The sequence below is a fragment of the Saimiri boliviensis genome, chromosome 16 (genome assembly GCF_048565385.1).
Source record: "Saimiri boliviensis isolate mSaiBol1 chromosome 16, mSaiBol1.pri, whole genome shotgun sequence".
Classification (NCBI taxonomy): domain Eukaryota; kingdom Metazoa; phylum Chordata; class Mammalia; order Primates; family Cebidae; genus Saimiri; species Saimiri boliviensis.
The window spans coordinates 67718583-67736595 of record NC_133464.1 but is presented as its reverse complement, the minus strand read 5'-3'; the positions used below and the strand labels follow the sequence as shown (position 1 = coordinate 67736595).

At 35.6% G+C, this 18013-nt stretch overlaps 1 protein-coding gene and 1 non-coding gene across 4 annotated transcripts in view; one reads left to right on the top strand and one right to left on the bottom strand.

Annotated features, from left to right (window-relative positions):
- VWA8 (von Willebrand factor A domain containing 8) overlaps nucleotides 1–18013 on the bottom strand; it is a 372198-nt gene that overhangs the window by 299262 nt on the left and 54923 nt on the right. For all 3 annotated transcript variants that reach the window (XM_003934387.4, XM_074387788.1, XM_074387787.1), the window contains exons 5-9: nucleotides 10917–11084; nucleotides 8398–8562; nucleotides 7989–8038; nucleotides 7167–7275; nucleotides 5063–5167 (exon numbers count right to left, since the gene is read on the bottom strand). In XM_003934387.4, the coding sequence (XP_003934436.2) occupies nucleotides 5063–5167; nucleotides 7167–7275; nucleotides 7989–8038; nucleotides 8398–8562; nucleotides 10917–11084 (597 nt within the window). The remainder of the gene's footprint in view (nucleotides 1–5062; nucleotides 5168–7166; nucleotides 7276–7988; nucleotides 8039–8397; nucleotides 8563–10916; nucleotides 11085–18013) is intronic.
- Nucleotides 3883–3997, top strand: LOC120365890 (U5 spliceosomal RNA). Its single transcript, XR_005580722.1, has one exon. It is a non-coding gene; the product is annotated as a U5 spliceosomal RNA (small nuclear RNA).

Genomic DNA, 18013 nt, shown 5'->3' with positions numbered 1-18013 from the left:
TTAATGAGTTCCAAGTATTTATCTTTAATATCAAAATACCTCTAGAACCAGATCCACATTTTCAAGTCTGCGAGATCAAACCACCTGAAAAACCTCAAATTCAAAAGGGTCCTAGTGTATGGAATTATTTAGCCCCCACCACAAATGTGCTCCTTTCCCCTACTTTCTCATATTAATTAACAGCAACTCTATTCACTTGTCCAAGGCAGGATTTGATTTCTTACTTTCTCTCATAACTTCCTCAACCCACCTCATATTTCATCAGTTACTAACTTCTATCATCCTACCTCTGAAACATTTCTCATATTCATTTAATTCCTATTTCACTGGCCTACTTCAGGTCATTACTTCTTTGACCAGAGCTAGCCATCATTATGCTAGACTGCAAGAAAAAAAAAAACCACCATATTAAAAGAGTCATTTATTGAAATATCTGATGCTCCTCAGACATTTATATTGTACGTTCCTCAGGAACTGAAATAAAATTGCATCCACTTCTGTATCACTAGATTTCCATATGTATAACATTTGTCAAATAATGAATGTTCAATTAATGTTTGTTGAACTAAATGAAAATACTAAATGTAAGATCCAAGTTTCTTATAAAAAAAAAAAACAAACTATGGCTCAGATTACATTATCAATGGATAAGTGGCAGTATATCCTTTCTAAATCACCAAGGGAACTTACTACTGTAACTATTGTTATGATGCAGTCTTAATCAAGTAGGGACAGAGCCGAGACATGTTACTAGAAGCCTGGATGTATTTGTTACTAAACTATAAGAAAGATTCAGAATGAAAGGGTTTTCTTTAAGACACCCTTAACTAAAAGCTAGAAGTTATTTCATGACTACAGAAACATGTTTTTAGAGTATGAACATTACATGATGAGCACCATCTGGGGAATGAAAGTCATTCTAGCCATTTTTATAACTTGTTCAGAAACAAGAAAGGTACTATGAATTCTAGCTGATTGCATGTCATTGACTAATAATTTTTCCTTAAAATTACAGTCTAATTAATGAATTACACTAAAATTCAAATGGATATCCAATTCAAATGCAACTACAATTAATTTATATGATAATCTAGGAGAGAAGATAATTATCATGGAAAAGTTGTGTGTGTGTGTGTGTGTGTGTGTACCGTCTTAATATATCATTATAATACATACTTCTATTTCTTAAACATTTTTTTCAAATTCAACAATATTTTCTTAATTTTTACCTCTTCTAATTCAAAACTATTTGAGCACATATAACATTTCACCCATCTATAAATATTAGCTTAAAATAATGCTTTGAGGAAAATGTAGAAACTTGCAATAACAAACAGGCCACACAGACTTCCCAGAAGAGTTCACAAAGAATTTTATCAATAAATAGGTTCTTCTACTCTTAAGATATTTAAGATGCTAATCTGGTTGTATAAATCACTGTATCTTACAAAAAGATCCTACTTCATTAAGATCAGACAAATGAACTTAAGCCTCCCACTTGATAGTTTACTGAGTTAGAACTGTCCATTAACTAGCTCTTCACATAATTAAGGTGAGAAGACAGGCTACTCTTTCTCCTCTTATCTAATTAATACCAATCCCTTTTTCATTTTTAAAAAACACTACAATCAAATTTGAAATCGTTTCCGTTCTAATATAAACTCAATCATTTTTCTATGTTCCCCTTAATTATGGTTAAAATAAAGAACAGAAATTGAAGCAACACTAGTTACTTTCTTCAGAAAATTCAACTCTTTAAAGATAGGAAGAGATAGCATGGGAAGAAATGACAGATACAGGTGAGGGGACGGAAGGCAGCAAACCACACTGCCATGTGTGTACCTATGCAACAATCTTGCATGTTCATCACATGTACCCCAAAACCTAAAATGCAATAAACAAACAAACAAAAAAGATATTCTATAACTTTATAATAAATTTGTATGACTAGTTTTGAAATTACAGACCAAAAACACATCTAACTGGTTTTTTTGGAAAGATAAAGACCTTTGTTTGTAACTGATTTTTCTAGACACTGAATATCTTCTCTCAGTTTTTTTCAGAAAAACTTTACATTGCTTCATTTTATCAGAATTTCCCATGAGTTTCTTCCTCCCTGAGTACATGCCCTTGTTCCCAAGGCACTGTGCATGGTGCTGAGGAGCATTAAAGTTCATCTAGAGTCACAGCCTTTGCTCTTAAACACTACTCTACTTCAATGACCAATGGTCAATTTAGCTAAGACGTTGATTAACTCAAAGATAAGTTCTAGTTCTCTTTATCCCCAGCACATGTAATAAACCTTTAAGTGAACTATATTGTCAGAAGATGGTAATTTCCTGACTCCTTGAGCCTATTAATCTCCCCATTTCCAAATGGTTCTTAATATCCACCTTCCTACTCTTTCGGCTGCTGTTCCTCCTCCTCCTTTTCCTATTCTTCCTTTCTCTCTCTCTCTCATACACACATACACACACACATGCACACAAACAAACACGCGCGCACACACCCATCCCTTTCTTCTATTTCATCATTGGTTACTTCACTGCTTCCATTCTCTGCTATCTCTTTACTCTCCTTTGTCTCTTTATCGACCATTATTTTCCTCTTGCTTCTTTTTGCTTTTCTTTTAGATTCTGTCCCTTCACCTCTCTTCTCATTATCTATTAGGAACAGCTGTTTATTTTTATTTTATTATTACTATTGACTTAACCTGTCAAAGAAAATACTGTTTCTTTGGGTTCTTTGGCTAACTGATCTGAAAAAAAAGTCCCACTTATGTAACTAGAATCCAATGTTCCACTCTTCTAAGGTCGTCTCATTCTTAATAGATACATAGAGGGTGTTCTGTATCCCAAAGATTCTGTAGATTTGAGGATAAGGGAAAGAGAAATATCATTTCATATGCTTAAAGTTGTGAAATCCTGGTCTCCAGAAACTAAAGGTTCTAATAGAAAGGTACACAGTTTAGTGGTCACATTCTGTTTCTTAGAAATCTGCACCTTGAACCAACCCATGTAAAAAAAAAAAAAAAACATCTTTCATAAGGAGAAATTAATTTTGGTGAGTCAGTAAGTCTCTGCCAAGGGTCAACCCTTTAAAAATACAGTTATAAGGCATTTTAGAGTGTGACTGGCCTTTTGGAAAATACCACCGTTAACTATTCAATGAGGAGATTATGCCACATATACTTTGAAAGAAAATCGTGTCCCACCCATTATAAACCACTTATGCCAACTCTATAGCAATTCCCATAGTTTATTTAAAATGCTTGCTTTTCAAGTTAATAACCTTCACCCAGGTTCCTCAATGGTTAATATTTTAACACATTTCCCTCTCCCTCCTATTCCCCCTGCCTACTTTATCAGTGATCTTTATCTAAACAATTGGAAAGCAAGCTGCAGATATGATGCCCCATACCCCTAAACACTCAAGTAGATATTTCCTAAAAACAAGAACTGTGACCAATGTAATCACCACATACGCCTCCAAATGAGGAAATCCACTTAATATAACACTATTATCTAATCCGCAGACCCTACTCAAGTTTTACGAAAGCACCAACATTCTCACTTGTTTCTAATGGTCCAGAATTTAATGCAGGAACGTATGAGGCATTTAGTTATCCAATCTCTTCAGTCTCCTTTAGCCTGGAATGTTTCTATGTTTGTTCCTGTTTTTCATGTCTGAACAGTTTTAAAGAATAGAGGCCTACCTTCTGTACAATGGCCCTCAACCTAGAATTCTACAGTATTTCCTCATGGCCAAACATGTCATGAACTCTCAATAAAAATTCCCAAGAAATGGGGAATTTGAGAGGCATACAATATCAATTTGTCTTACCCAGTCAACTTGAAGTTTACTATAAAAATACCACTTTCTATACTCTTTTCTCTTCAAATCATATAAATCTTTTTGCCTTTTACTTAAGATTTCTGTGAAGAAGAACAATTCTGAGTCTTAATCCAATTTTTTGAGGCCCTGTTTCTGCAGGGCTGATTTAAAAGTAAATAAATAAATACCACTTTCTTGTTTTGTAGTGAACTGAGTCTTTTGAAGGGAGATATTCAGAGATTCTGCCAATATCTTGTGCCTCATAGCAGCTCTACCCACTACCTTTATCATCCTTTGATGACTCCTGTCTAAATTAACTGCCACTCTGATGGTTGCCAAATGGTGTTTTTTCTATTTATATAATTCCTTCTAGATTCACAAGTAGGCATTTTACACTTTAAAAGAGAATTCCCTTCTCCATATTTTTTATTCATTTATATCAGTATGGACTCAAGGGTTCCCATTTTATGCAACAGGCTAAAATCAATTATCATCATCATTTTTTTTAAGGCTCAAATTGTCCCAGATTTCAGCCACTTCAAGCCGGAAACTCCATCATTTTGACATCGACATCATTTGTTGAACATTTCCTTACACTCTGGCACAGAAAGATGGTCCAGGCCTAACTTGTACATTCCCTGATCTGATCCTTTTAGAAAGCACGATATTTGGAAACCAGTGTCCTGGTACTTGGTGTGATCACTGCTACTAGAGCATCATAGTTTTTAGGCTGTCTCAGGAGACAGCTAGAAAACATGTGTATGTATACATATATACATACTATCTTTATAACTATCTGTTCATATATATTGTTTTTTAAAAAGCCCATGTTTTTAATGATAACTCCAATTCCAATCTAATATCTTAGAGTTTTTTCTTGCCTTCCCCCTTTCCATGATTATAAATCCCTTATCCAACAATGAGAAGCATAGCTCTTAGTATTCTAAATATATTCATTCATTTGCTCGATCTATTTGCTTATTTGCTCAACATAACCAATCTCCCATCCATGCCACCCCCTCTGTGCTTGTTGTCCTATTTATCACGGCTTTTTTGTTGTTGGAATGCTGATGCCTCCATGCCTAGAAAAGAAGGGAAGGGAAGGGAAAGAAATACAGATGGGGAGAGAAAAATAGGAGAGGTAGAGAAAGGAGTGAGGGGAAGATCAGAAAAGGCAAGAAAAGGGAAAATCAAAAAATAAAGGAAAGAAAGGAAAGCAGATACTCACCTTTAAAACACCTTCCACAGCCATCTTCCCTTCATGACCTAGCAAAATACTGTATGGATAAAGCCACTGGATTGCATGTTTAATTGACATCATAGGAAAGGAATCCTATGTAGGAGCAAAAATACATACGAATAAGAAAAATTCAAAATAATCACAGAAAACATCTGAAATGTACATATGACATTAAAATTGACTTATAAAAGTAACCAATAGATGTCTGGTATTTTCTTTAAGTTTACAAAAGCAAATATTCATTATCTTCTCTTCTCATTCCTTGCCCTTTCCCTGGGTAGGCTTACCCACTCACATCTTTGATCTGTCTTCTATCTGTTGATGGCTCCCTCACTTCTATGTCTGGTCCTGACTTTTTCTTGAGCTCTAAACCTGAACCTCAATTGTTCATTATATGTGACTATATGAATATCCCACAGACCCCCATTTGAAACAGAATACATGTCTCTACCTTATTCATCCCAAAGTATCTGATCCCCTTCTATTCCTAATCAAAGTTAATCTCATCCACATTAATTTAGCTTCACAGTTATAACTGTAAAATTAGAAAGTGTTCATTATCCTCAAATTCTTCCCCATATTATTTGCACTGTCAATTCTGTTCACTCCACTTTAAAAGAGACTATTGAAAAGAAAGATTAGTGAAATTTCAATATGAACTATATAAGATGACATTATAGATTACTATTAACATGATATGGAGTGTGATAATGTTGTTCTGGTTATGTAGAAGAATGTCCTAACTCTTAGAAGTTACATACTGATATGGTTTGGCTGTGTCCCCACCCAAATCTCATCTTGAATTGTAGCTCCAACAATCCCCATGTGTTGTGGAAGGGACCTGGTAGGAGATAACTGAATCACGGGGGTGGTTAACCTCCATGCTGTTCTCATGATAGTGAGTTCTCATGAGATCTGATGGCTTTATAAGGGGCTTTTCCCCTCCTTCACTCTGTACTTTTCTCTCCTGCCACCATGTGAAGAAGGATGTGTTCATTTCCCCTTCTACCATGATTGTAAGTTTCCTGAGGCCTCCCCAGCCTTGTGGAACTGTGAGTCAATTAAACCTCTTTCCTTTATAAATTACTCAGTCTCAGGTATTTCTTCTTAGCAATGGGAGGACAGACTAATACACATACTGAAGTATTGACTGCAATTTACTTCCAAATGGTTCATGGAAAAAAAAGAAAGAAAAAAGAAGAAAGCACATGCAAACAAATGTGGCAATATATTAATAATGGGTGATTGTAGGCGAAAGGATTATGAATGTTTTACTATTTTTCAACTTTTTTTTATACATTTGAGAATTTTCAAAATAAAATGTTCTAAGCAAAAACAAAAAGATTTGATAAAAGTATAAGATTTGATAAACCAGAGGAGAAATTCTGTTCTGGATATATAGAACAATGTCAATACCTAGCTCTTTTGTGATTGAACACATTTGTCTGTGCTTTGACTTCTTGCCTGGAAGGCCTTTCTGTCACTCCAGACATCACTGCCATGCCCTTCATGAAACTGCAGTGGCAATGTATATACTCTATCAGGTCCCCTCAGATCTGTTTGTATTCGCTCTGTGTGCCTCCTAGCTTTCTCTTCCAAAAGCCAACTGCTATAGGTCTTTTTAAGAAGACTGTCCTTGGCTCTTGGAGCCACCCTTGCACACATGCTGGGAGAGCAGTTAGTGTCTGGGAATTTGTGTCCCCTCAGACAACCATGACATAGTGACTGATGGGAGCTAGAGCAGTGCGAAAACCCCAGCTCCCCTAACTCAGGTAGAGACAGCTCTAAGGCCTAACTCACACTGCAGTGCACCTCTTACTTGATCAGGCTAAAGCCTCCCTTCCCTCTGTAGGACTTTTACTGAGACTGCATGTCTACCTCCTACTCCAAAGCTGAAAGCTCTTTAGGGGTTGAGAACATGTCCTTGGTCTCTGTACGGTTTACTACACTATATAACAAATTAATCTCAGGCCTTACAGAATTTATAGAAGAGTATGACAAAGCAAACTGGAAGTTATTAATCCCTAATGATTAACTTTCAAATTTTTTAACACATTTGGGTATGCCAGTCATTAATGTATTTTATACATACCAAGATTTGAACTGCAGCTGCTAAACTATCTAAAGGAAAATCTGGAAGTCCAAGAGTAGAAGATTCTTGGGAACACAGAGTTGTGGCAAAGGACAAGAGCTGAGAAACTCTAGAGGAAAAATGATATTAAATTTTAATAGTTTTAAAATATAAAATGTATAATCTGTTAAATATATGAGCTAATTTAATTAATCTAAAAAGATGATCCCTAATATTAATTCTTAAGGAACAATGGCTCTACATCATAATAGCCTACTTAAAACCCAGAAGCTGATTAGCTGCAGATATATTCCTAAATCCATCACAATATTTGAGGTTTTTCAATACCTGGTCCAAATCCACCCTGCCAGTCTCACCTCTCACACTGCATAATCCCAAACCTAAACTCTAGCCTCCAAGAGTTTATTTTGTGTGTGTGGCCCTAAGAACAAGGCATAAACTCTCATATTCCATACTTTAAAAAAAAATTGTTCTGTTTGAATTCCTTGATTCCATTCTTTGGAAAAAATTACTCATTACTTAGGACCCATTTCAAACACCAATGCTTTTGTTAAGCCCTTATAAAGTCTCAACAAATAGCCCCAATATTTTGAAATTACAGCACTTACTATGCCATGTTAAGTAAAGCTATTCACGTATCTTTTAACTCAGTTTGAATTTGAGTTTCTTGCCAAAGATATCTTATTAATTTTAGCATCAAACCTCCTAATACTAAAAAATTCTTCTAAGATTCTAGTTGTTGAATGAATGAATGAATCAATCAATGAACAGGCAAAACAAGCTCAATGTTCAGTGTCCAGATATTTATAAAAATATACTTACTTCTCAGCAGAAACATTGGCTCCAATTGAATATAACAACTTAAGTTGGTCCTAAAGTAATATAGAAACATATTAAATCAATTAACAAGAAATGTAACAGATGGTATGCAAACATTTTATAGATATAATCCAACGTTTTAATTAAATAAACACTAGATATTTAGTAGCAAAAAATCATTTCATTTTCTAAAAGAAAAGCCAGCCTTTAAAAAAAAAAAAAAGCCTCCAAATAATGCCATAATAAGTTTTCTTCCTAGTTTGCAGAGATTTTCTTTACTCTTTTTTCTCATATCTTTCCATGACCTACTAAGGAGGACATTTAAAAATGCAGTAACATTTTTATAGAATTGAATTTCTTGTTATAAATAGAAAAATTGTTTAACAAATAAATTATCCTTAGTAATACTTACCTTGAAGGGTAAATAATAAATATCCCTGGCTTGAAACCGAGAACGAAGAGGGGGGTCTAATGGATTTCCAGAATACCTTGGCACTGGCAAGCCCAAGGCAATCACTCGGAAATTTTCACTAACTCGGACAATTTTCCAAGAATCCAACTCTTTTTTGGTATGATCCTATAAGAGATCCAGAAGCTATAGCATAAATGATGCAGATCACAACTGTAAGGGTGGCTAAGTCAAAGAACTTAGGACTTGACTGTTAAGAAAACTGTATTTGAGAACACTCCCAAAACCAAACTGTCAAGGAAGGCAGCACAGTGAAATCAATTCAGGATGTCAGGGCAGGCTCACAACATGAAGACCAGAGTGTTTGAACAGAAGCAGTTAACACACACAAGTAATAAAGGGCACTTGGGTCAGATCACCAAGCCTTAGTCAGTAATACAGAGGAAAAGAGGTAAGGAAAGGGGTAAGGAAAATACATGACTAAAGGCTGTAAGAAAGGTAGTCCCTGAGGGGCAGATCACATGCAGAGCTGTGATTACCTGTGGACCTTAAATAATTATATTTACGGGTATTTCTAGCAAGGCATATTATTAGTAATAACTAACATGTTTTGGAAATTTACTATGTGGTGAGCACATTCCATGGATTTTTCTCATTTAACTATCACCAGAATCCAATATAGACAATCTCCTTTTTATATGAATGAATGATCCTGACCTCAGGTGATCTGCCCACTTCGGCCTCCCAAAGTGCTGGGGTTACAGGTGTGAGCCACCATGCCTGGCCACTAAACTTCTTTTGACTCACATATCCTGAATTCCTATTCAAAGTAATATGTTCAGTAACTGCACAGAACTCTACTATAAGAATAAAGAATATATCCAACTTTTTGCTGTGAAGTAACTCCTATACTTTAAAAAAAAAGATTCCATATTCTGAGTACCTTTTTTCCAAATTATTTACTAAAAATGGTGAACACTAATATAATCGCTAGTGGCAAGTAGTTACTTTGTAATTAGAAAGCATCTAAAGAGAAAATGTTCTGCATAATATCTGCCTTTTAAAAATAAATTAAAAAGCTTTCATTTTGGTAAATTTACAATATGAATAAATGAATTCAACTTTTTCTACTTGATTAAATCCTTATCTCCTTCTGATTAAATTAGAGCAAGATGCTCCCTGAATAGATCCAGAGGAAAATGACTATACTTCACAAGAAAGTACCATCTAGAAACTTCCACAAACAGTAAAGAAACAGACTGCTTCTGGCCCTGCCAGCCATGCAGCATTAGTTCAATCAGACCCTCTGGTGTCAACATTCATTATTTAGGGCCTAGTGTGTTCTGGACTTGTATTAGCACCCTGGGAGCAAGATCAGGAAGTATGAGACACAGATCCTGCTCCTGACCAATTTGCAACCAACTTGGGGTAGTAAGATTAGCACATATGTATCTCTACAGAACAGGTAAGAGAGAGACTCTGGGTCCTAGAATGTATAAGCAGAGCAGTCAGTCACAGAAGGCTAGGTTAGCCACAGAGAGATTCAGCATGGTACAGCTTGAGCTGGATGAACAAGGGCTAAGTGTTTTCTTGTCATTTGTGGCATTATATGACCCTATCTCCCAAGCCTTTGAAGAGTCCTCACATTCCCTAGTTGTTGCCCTCTTTATATGCATGTTTATCACAGCATTTAATCATTCTATGGCACTTATTCATTCATTTGACAAATAGTTATTGAGCACCTACCATGTGTCAGGCATTGTTCTAGGAACGTGAGATAATACCAGTGACAAAAATCCCTGCCCTTATGAAACTTTTATTCTAGTAGAGGGAAGCAGACAACAAAGGGCACTGCATTGCATGGTAAAAACTGTGAACTTTACTCAAGAAGCTATCAGCGTTAGAGCATACGAATGCCCCCAAATGTAAGGCGATCACTGACTGCTGTGTTGAGAACAGTGTCAGGGAACAAGAATGGAAGCAGGGAGTGCAGTTAGGAGGTTCCTACAGCAACCCCAGCATGTAATGCTGGTGGCTTGGGTCATCAGAACAGGATAAGCTTTAAATATTTTATTCATTTCTGTCAATACTTACAGGACCTTGAGCTTGCTGAAGCTAAGAACTGGACTTTCATCAGCTTTGTATCCCTAGTGACTAGCACTATCTAGAAGTCATTAGCCTTGTAGTAAATAGTTGTTAAGAGAAAAAAAAAGAAAGGGGGGACAAAAGGGAGATGGGACAAAAGGAAGAAGGAGAAGAAGAAAAAATAGGAAAAAAATGAGAAAAAGAATTGCTATTAGACTGTCCGAAAAAAGACAGTAAAAATCTGGGAGATCTTCTGACAAGGTCTACAAACAGAAGAGCCTTGTCAAACTGTAAACTCATGACTTTAGCAGTTTACCCAAGATAAGGGCCATCTGAATATCTGTCCTGGTTCCAGTAGGACCATGTCTTATACAACAAAATGGCACTGCCCACAGCTTGACAGCAAAGACAAAGCAGCGAGATTTTTCTTCTCTTACTTGGAGAAGTTTGTCATAACGATCAGCAGACATCAGGAAGCGTCCATCTTCAAGCTGCATCTCTCTGTTTTCCAGCAAGTTGTTCAAAACAGGCAAAACATTCCTCTCTGCCTTTTCCAAACCTTCCAGAATGAGAGTTCTGCCTTCTGTGGCTGCACGAACTGCACACTATTTCCAAGAAACATAAAAGAAAAATGAGAATACTGAAGTTGCAGAGCCTGGCCTAATATTACTTGTAATCCAAATTTAAATTGCAGTTCTTGTTACAGGGACCAGGAATCAATAAAGCTGAGTTCCAGATCTTGTTTTGCTTTTTCTGCCTATATGATCTTAGGAAAGTGACTTTACCTCTTTGGGCCCGTTATTCATTTGTAAAATAAAGAAAATGAAAAGGAGGATTTCTGAAGCTCCTTTCAGCCTTGACATTTTAGATTATATACCCAACAACAACAAAACTAACAGCTATCTATGAACAGGGAACATAATTTAAAAAGAGCACAGATTCCACAACTGGAAAAGAAAAACGAAGATAGCAATCTGTCCTACCTATCCCACAAGCATCTGGTGAGGATCAAAAAAGCTAGGTGAGAAGGCTGAGACTCTAACATTTGTAAACTTGAGTCATCAAAATAAATTCAGTTTTAGTTGATGTTCGATGCTGACAACATTACACCTCAGAGCCCTTGTACAACACTAAAAATATTCTATGATCTCTAAACCTGCTTCTCTTCTTTATTTTCTACCTGGGGTGTGAGCACCATTCACCCATGCCAGAACTCTTGGTATTTCTTGAACTCAACCCTTTCTAGCCCTTCCCTAGTTTAGGCTCTCCTTACCTCTCAGATCTCCTCCCAGTGGTCCAAGCTCCTTAATTTGGCATATTAGCCTGTCACAATGTAGCATTCACCTACCTGTCCAACACCATCTTCTGACATTAGTTGCCTCACATGTGGTATTTCTGTGACAATAAACTGGTTATCTCCTGCTACACATACACATACCATACTGCTTTACTAGAAAAATCTCTGTGTCTTTACTTATACTGATCCCTTGCTTAAAATTTAATTTTCCTTATAGTGATTACCCCAAAAAAGATCTAAGATAGCAATCTGTCCTACTTATCCTACAAGCAATCTGTCCTACCTATCCTACAATGTTTGATGAGGGGAAAACATACCTCTATTTTTTTAAGACTTAATATCCAAATAAATTTCCAGAGTAGCAATGTACTGATTTTCCAAGTATAGAAAAGAAAACAGGCATTGCTTAATCAAGCTTGCATACCGTCCTCTTTTAATAAACGATTGAATTTTGCACTGTATAGTATAGCTTAGTTTATTTCAAGTGTCTATGTAACGTTGTAAAATGATAAACTTTATGAAAGCCATATTAGACTCAAGATAATTATCAATTTTAATAAGATTATTTCACAAATACTCCTTCAAATATATCATTATTGCAATATTTTAATTCTCTTATACAAAAGTAGCCATCTTGTTCTAGAAGATTTAAAAAAAAAAAAAAAAAGCATGGGTAGAAGTGACTCAGTAGTTCCTAAAGAACAGAAAAATAAGAATCTCATTTTTGCTAGCTGTATAAAGGGCAAAGCCATAGAAATAGTTTCTGGGATATTAAAAGTCAAAATACAACTACTTCTTATAAAAATTCATGTTTCAGTTAAGGTTTCAATTAAGCTTTTGTTCACAAAAATATATTTACTTCAAGAAAGCATAGCTTAAAACAAAAAAAAACCTAATTGTTATCATAACCTATAGTAATATTTAAAAATCTAAAAATTTTTAGCAATCTTTCTTGTAAGACAAACTAAATACTGTATTTGACTTATTTAAAACTCTATAGGGATAAAAACACGCATTCTTTAAGGTGAAACTAGAAATATACAGATCAAAATGTAATGGTTCACCACCTAGGGGCCACAAAAAACGAAGTCTTGACAACATAGGACAACAACCAACACTGCAGTTCCGCTCTCATTCACCTCAGGTGGGTGTATCGTGGTCTGCTGTGCACTAGATCTTTTCAAAGGAATTCAGAATAAGCTATGTAGAGAGATCAAAAACCAAAGCCAAATAGACAAAGTTTTCTTTTCATCTACTCTAATGGCAGTGCTATGACCACAAAACTGAGAAAGTAGGGATAGATGGAAAAAGATAATACCATTTAATGATCTGTTGAAAATCTGGTCAATGCTGCACATTTTCTCCACAGTCAAATGCATACAGGTATATGTACAGAGCAGAGACCTCAATTTAAGAATCGCTGCTACTAAAGAATGATAGAAATAGAAAATCAGTGATTTGACAAACACCATAGTAATAACTTGCAGGCAAGAATCCAAAGGGGATGGTAAAACTAGTGGGTAAGTGTATGATGAGAAACACTCAAAGTATCTCCTCACAAAATATCTTAAAATGACAAAGTGAAAAATAACACAACACTGGAGAAACCTAGCAGATACCACCTTAATTAACCAAGTGATCAAAGTTAATTTGACCAGTAATGAGCTATATCAATTTCACATACCAGACTTCTAATACGATACCCTGAGATGGGCACATCACTTATTCTTGCCAAAAACACATCATATCAATCAAATCATAAGGAAACATCAGACAATCCTAAATTGAGCAACATTTTACAAAATAATTGGCCATGAGGAGGAAAAGAGAGATGGCTGCTGCAGGAACTTGGTTGGGGACAGTGTGAGAGACAGCAGTTCTTTTTTTTTTTTTTAATGATTCAAAAACTTGGGCATGTTTAAATGATGATGAAGAGGAGCTAGTGAGAAGTACAGAAAAGAGAATGTATAATTATTGAAATAAAACTAAAAAAGTTGCTACTAGATGTTAGAGACAGTTTGGTCTATTTACTGAGTGGGAACATGGTAGGCACTACAGGTTTATAACAGATACATGTCAGGCGCTTCCAAGTAAATTATTTAATTTAACCCCTACAGTCCCCTGAGGTACACAGTATTTTACCCAATTTATTGGAAGAGAGGTTATATAATTTGAAAATGGTATGGCTAAAATTTTAGCCTGTCCTTAAATTAAGTGAGAGAAAATGAGTAGATGAAGAACTAAAAAAAAGTCACTAAATAATCACGATTAGAGGTTATTAGTAATTTTAGAGAGTCTGATTTTACTAGGCATAGGAATATGCTATGTATCTATGTAGAGAAATGAAATCAAAAAACACACAAAACATTTCTACACACGAAAAATACTCAATTCGACAGAGTATATATGGTCATACAGCAGTGCAATCTACCTCAAAGTCTTCTAGAAAGAACTACAATCACATTTCCCCAAATCAACATTGTTTTTCAAATCATCGTTAACCCAGTGAAACCTCTAGAACCAAGGAGCAATGGAACTAACCACTTGCCTAAAAATATCTGAAAAGAGAAAGGTTCATTAGCCTTTTAAATCAACCTAACCCATTAATTGTACTATTTTCCTCATGTGACTTAATTAAGAACTGTGATACCTCCTGTTTGCTAAATTGTTTTCAAGATACAACAAACTTAGTTTAAGCCTCTCTTTTCATTTGTTTTACTTGCAAATTTACTGGGTTTTAAAAATCTGACTTACAAAAACATTTACCAAAGCTGTTTCTTTCTCCTAAAAAATCTTAATATAAGAAAAAACAATTAGGCAAAAATCCAGTTTCTGACAATGGCTTTTAAATGCTCTAACTTTCCTTTAATAATCCATTAGACAAATTGCCAGGAAAAGCAACTAGGGGTAACTTTAATTCAGGAATAAAAGGAAACATGACTAGATAGGCAAACCAATAAAACAGAATTTAAGAAGGTATGCTAGCCTCTCTAGAAATTTAATGTATGAACAAGAAACTCTTGTAAATAAAAGTAAACAGTGAGAGAGAGTTGATATAACCCTCTTGCACTGTTTGAAAAAAATTTTTTGCTATCATTGCATGCATTATCTTTTATATATAAGGAAACTAGTTAATAAAAATTATTAAACATTTTAAAATATAAAAAAGTTCACTTCAAATCAGTAGAAATTAGGAATTTGGAAAATAAATCCAAATGAATTTTAAAATGTAATGATAAAAGTAAAACCATATAATTACTGGATAATCATATAAGTTACTTTTGAAAATAATCTTGAATTGAGGAAAATCTTTCTAATAACTCAAGGCAGATACTGTTAAGGAAAGTTTAATAGATATGACTACATTCAAATTTGTTATACAGCAAAAAATATCTCAAACTAAAAGGCTGAAAACTTGGAAGACATGTTTGTAACATACACAATAAAGACCACATAAATATATTTACCATAAATTAAATTTTTATAGATTAAGAACTTTAGTAATACCCCTATAAAATGCAAATTAGCATTATAAAAATATATATTAAACTTCACTGGTTAATAGAGAGCTAAAGGTAAAACATGATATTTTTAGACTTTAAAATTGGCAAAAATTAAAAAAAAATTATTATATCCAGTGTCAGTAAGGTTAAGATGAAACCAGAACTCTCATTCATGGTTAGTCTGAGTGCAAAATAAGCTTATGGAGAATAATTTAGAAAGATATATAAAAAATGTAAATGGCTATGTTGATTAACCCAGAAATCCTACTTTAATAAATTTATCTAAAGGAAATAAAACACAGTCATCAAAACACTGTTTTATAATTACAAATGAACCAAAAAACCCCAAAGGCCAATCTGTGGAGGACTGGCAAAAAATTGTGGTGAATCAATATGATTGACTACTATACAGATATTAAAAATAATGAGATAGCTCCATCTTTACCTGTGAAAAGGTCCACAATATGTTGTTTACTCAAAAAGCTATAATTTCCTCTCCAAGACTAAGGGGAAAAGGAAAGAGAGTAAGAAGACTATCCCATTTCTTGCCTGATTTCTGAAACCCAAATAAAATATGAGTTTGTTCTTAAGAGCACTGTTGTAAAAAGTACTTAATTCATGGAATGAGTTGAGGAAGACAATAAAAATGTTCTACAGATGGGACATTTGCCCCTCCCATTAGCTCTATGACAATCTAGATTAATCTGTGATGAGACAGAAGGAGAGGCTACCACAAATTCACATTGTTTAACATCAGCTGAACCCTCCCTACTATTTAAACATTATTTACCTTACTTCTTGTAAAAGTTATTGCCAAGCCAAGCTTCCAATGTCTTCCTTCACCTCTTTGAAATGACCCTGTCCAGTACTTTACTATGATTAAAGTCACATGAATTGAGATTTTACAACTCTCCTCCACTTCATTGCATAGTCCCTCTGTGTCTGCATCTTTCTACTCTACTATGACTTCTATCTTTGACAAAGTATCGCTCCTCCCACGCCTTCAAGACTAGACCTTTCTACTTTGAGCTTAGCAGCATCCCCTCCCACATCCTCCAAAACCTTCTTCGATCAACTATATCATTTCTTACTTGCATTTCCAAATCACTTCTCTTCCACAAATATCTTCATACTTTCAGAAAATCTACAGTCCCCTAATGCCTCTTAATATTCTCTTTATCCTTGCCTTAGCTTCAAGCCTCTTCAAAAAAAATGCACATACTCACTGCCTCTAATAAACTTCCATTGTTCTTCTTTTACCAAAACTACTCACTCAAAGGGACCAATTGAACTGCACAAAATTACGGCTTTTGCTTGATTTTCATGTTTTTCTTTTCTTCAAGCCTCTTCCCTTGATCCTCTCTTGTATTTAATCCTTTATTAACATTATCATGCTGGTTTTCCCCTATCCGTCCTTAGCCCTTCCTCTGCCTCCTGTCCTCTAAAATGTGAGCACTTCTCAAGGTGCTGTCCTTAACCTTTTCCCATCTTCTTTTCTCACTTGTTATTTCACTGGCAAAGATCTAACCTATTCTCACAAATCCTCATTCTTTCATTGAGCACCCATTATACGGCAGGGGCTGTTATATGCTATATTAAGTAAAATAACTGCAAAACTTTTTTATTTTCTTGATTTCATTATTGTTGAGGAACATATTGTGTGGATTAACCTGTCTCTGGGCTCCATAGGCATCTCTGATGTCTCTTTAATCTCTCCACATAGATGTTCAAATTCAACATGCTTAATGAAATCAAACTCAGCAACTTCTTCTCTAAACCAAGTCCTCTTCCTCATTTCTATTTCAATTAAAGTTTCGTTCATTCTCTCCACAACCTAGGGTTTATTACCTTTTATTTATTTTTTTTTTTGAGACAGTCTGGCTCTGTCCTCCAGGTGGGAGCACAGTGGCATGATATCGGTTCACTGTAACCTCCACTCCCAGGTTCAAGCAATTCTTCTGCCTCAGCCTCCCTGGTAGCTGGGATTATAGCCATGACCATCATGCCTGGCTAATTTTTGTATTTTTAGTAGAGATGGGATTTCACCATGTTGGCCAGGCTGGTCTTGAACTCCTGACCTCATGTGATCTGCTGCCCACCTCAGCCTCCCAAAGGGTTTATTACTTCTGATTTCCTCACACAGTATGTGTAACCTCTCAATATGTTACGTATCCAACACCAACTTTCCATTTCCACTGCTACCACCACCACTGAGAGCCTTCATTAACTCCCTCCTTTTTTGCCAAAAGAGCTAATTGAGCCAGGCACCACTAATCAGTATTTCTAGTCTTCAGTTGTCCTCAAAGTAATGTTATTTTGCTGGCATGAAAAGAGAGACTGAAGCCATTTGTAAAGTCTCTTTGAGCAACAAGTTTCATGATTGTTTGACTTACCTCAACTTTATTAAGAATATTTTTTAAATCAAAATGAAAAACGTTTCTTTGAGAGTAAGGCCACCACCAGAATATATCCTCCCCTGGAGCCCAATAGCCCCTGATCTCCACATCCCTGGGGCTTTGCCAACATCCAACCACATCCACTCAGTGGTAACACTGCAACACCAGATGGACCCAGGAGTGCAGCCATTACCCCGGCACCTGAGCTCACACAGAGCCCTACACCCTGGGAAACAGGCAACCTACCACAGCAAGGAGCTGCCCCAGGACAAACAGAGCCAACATATGTGCTAGCCACCCACCCCAGGCCTGCTGCCACCACCAGTAACTCCACTAGC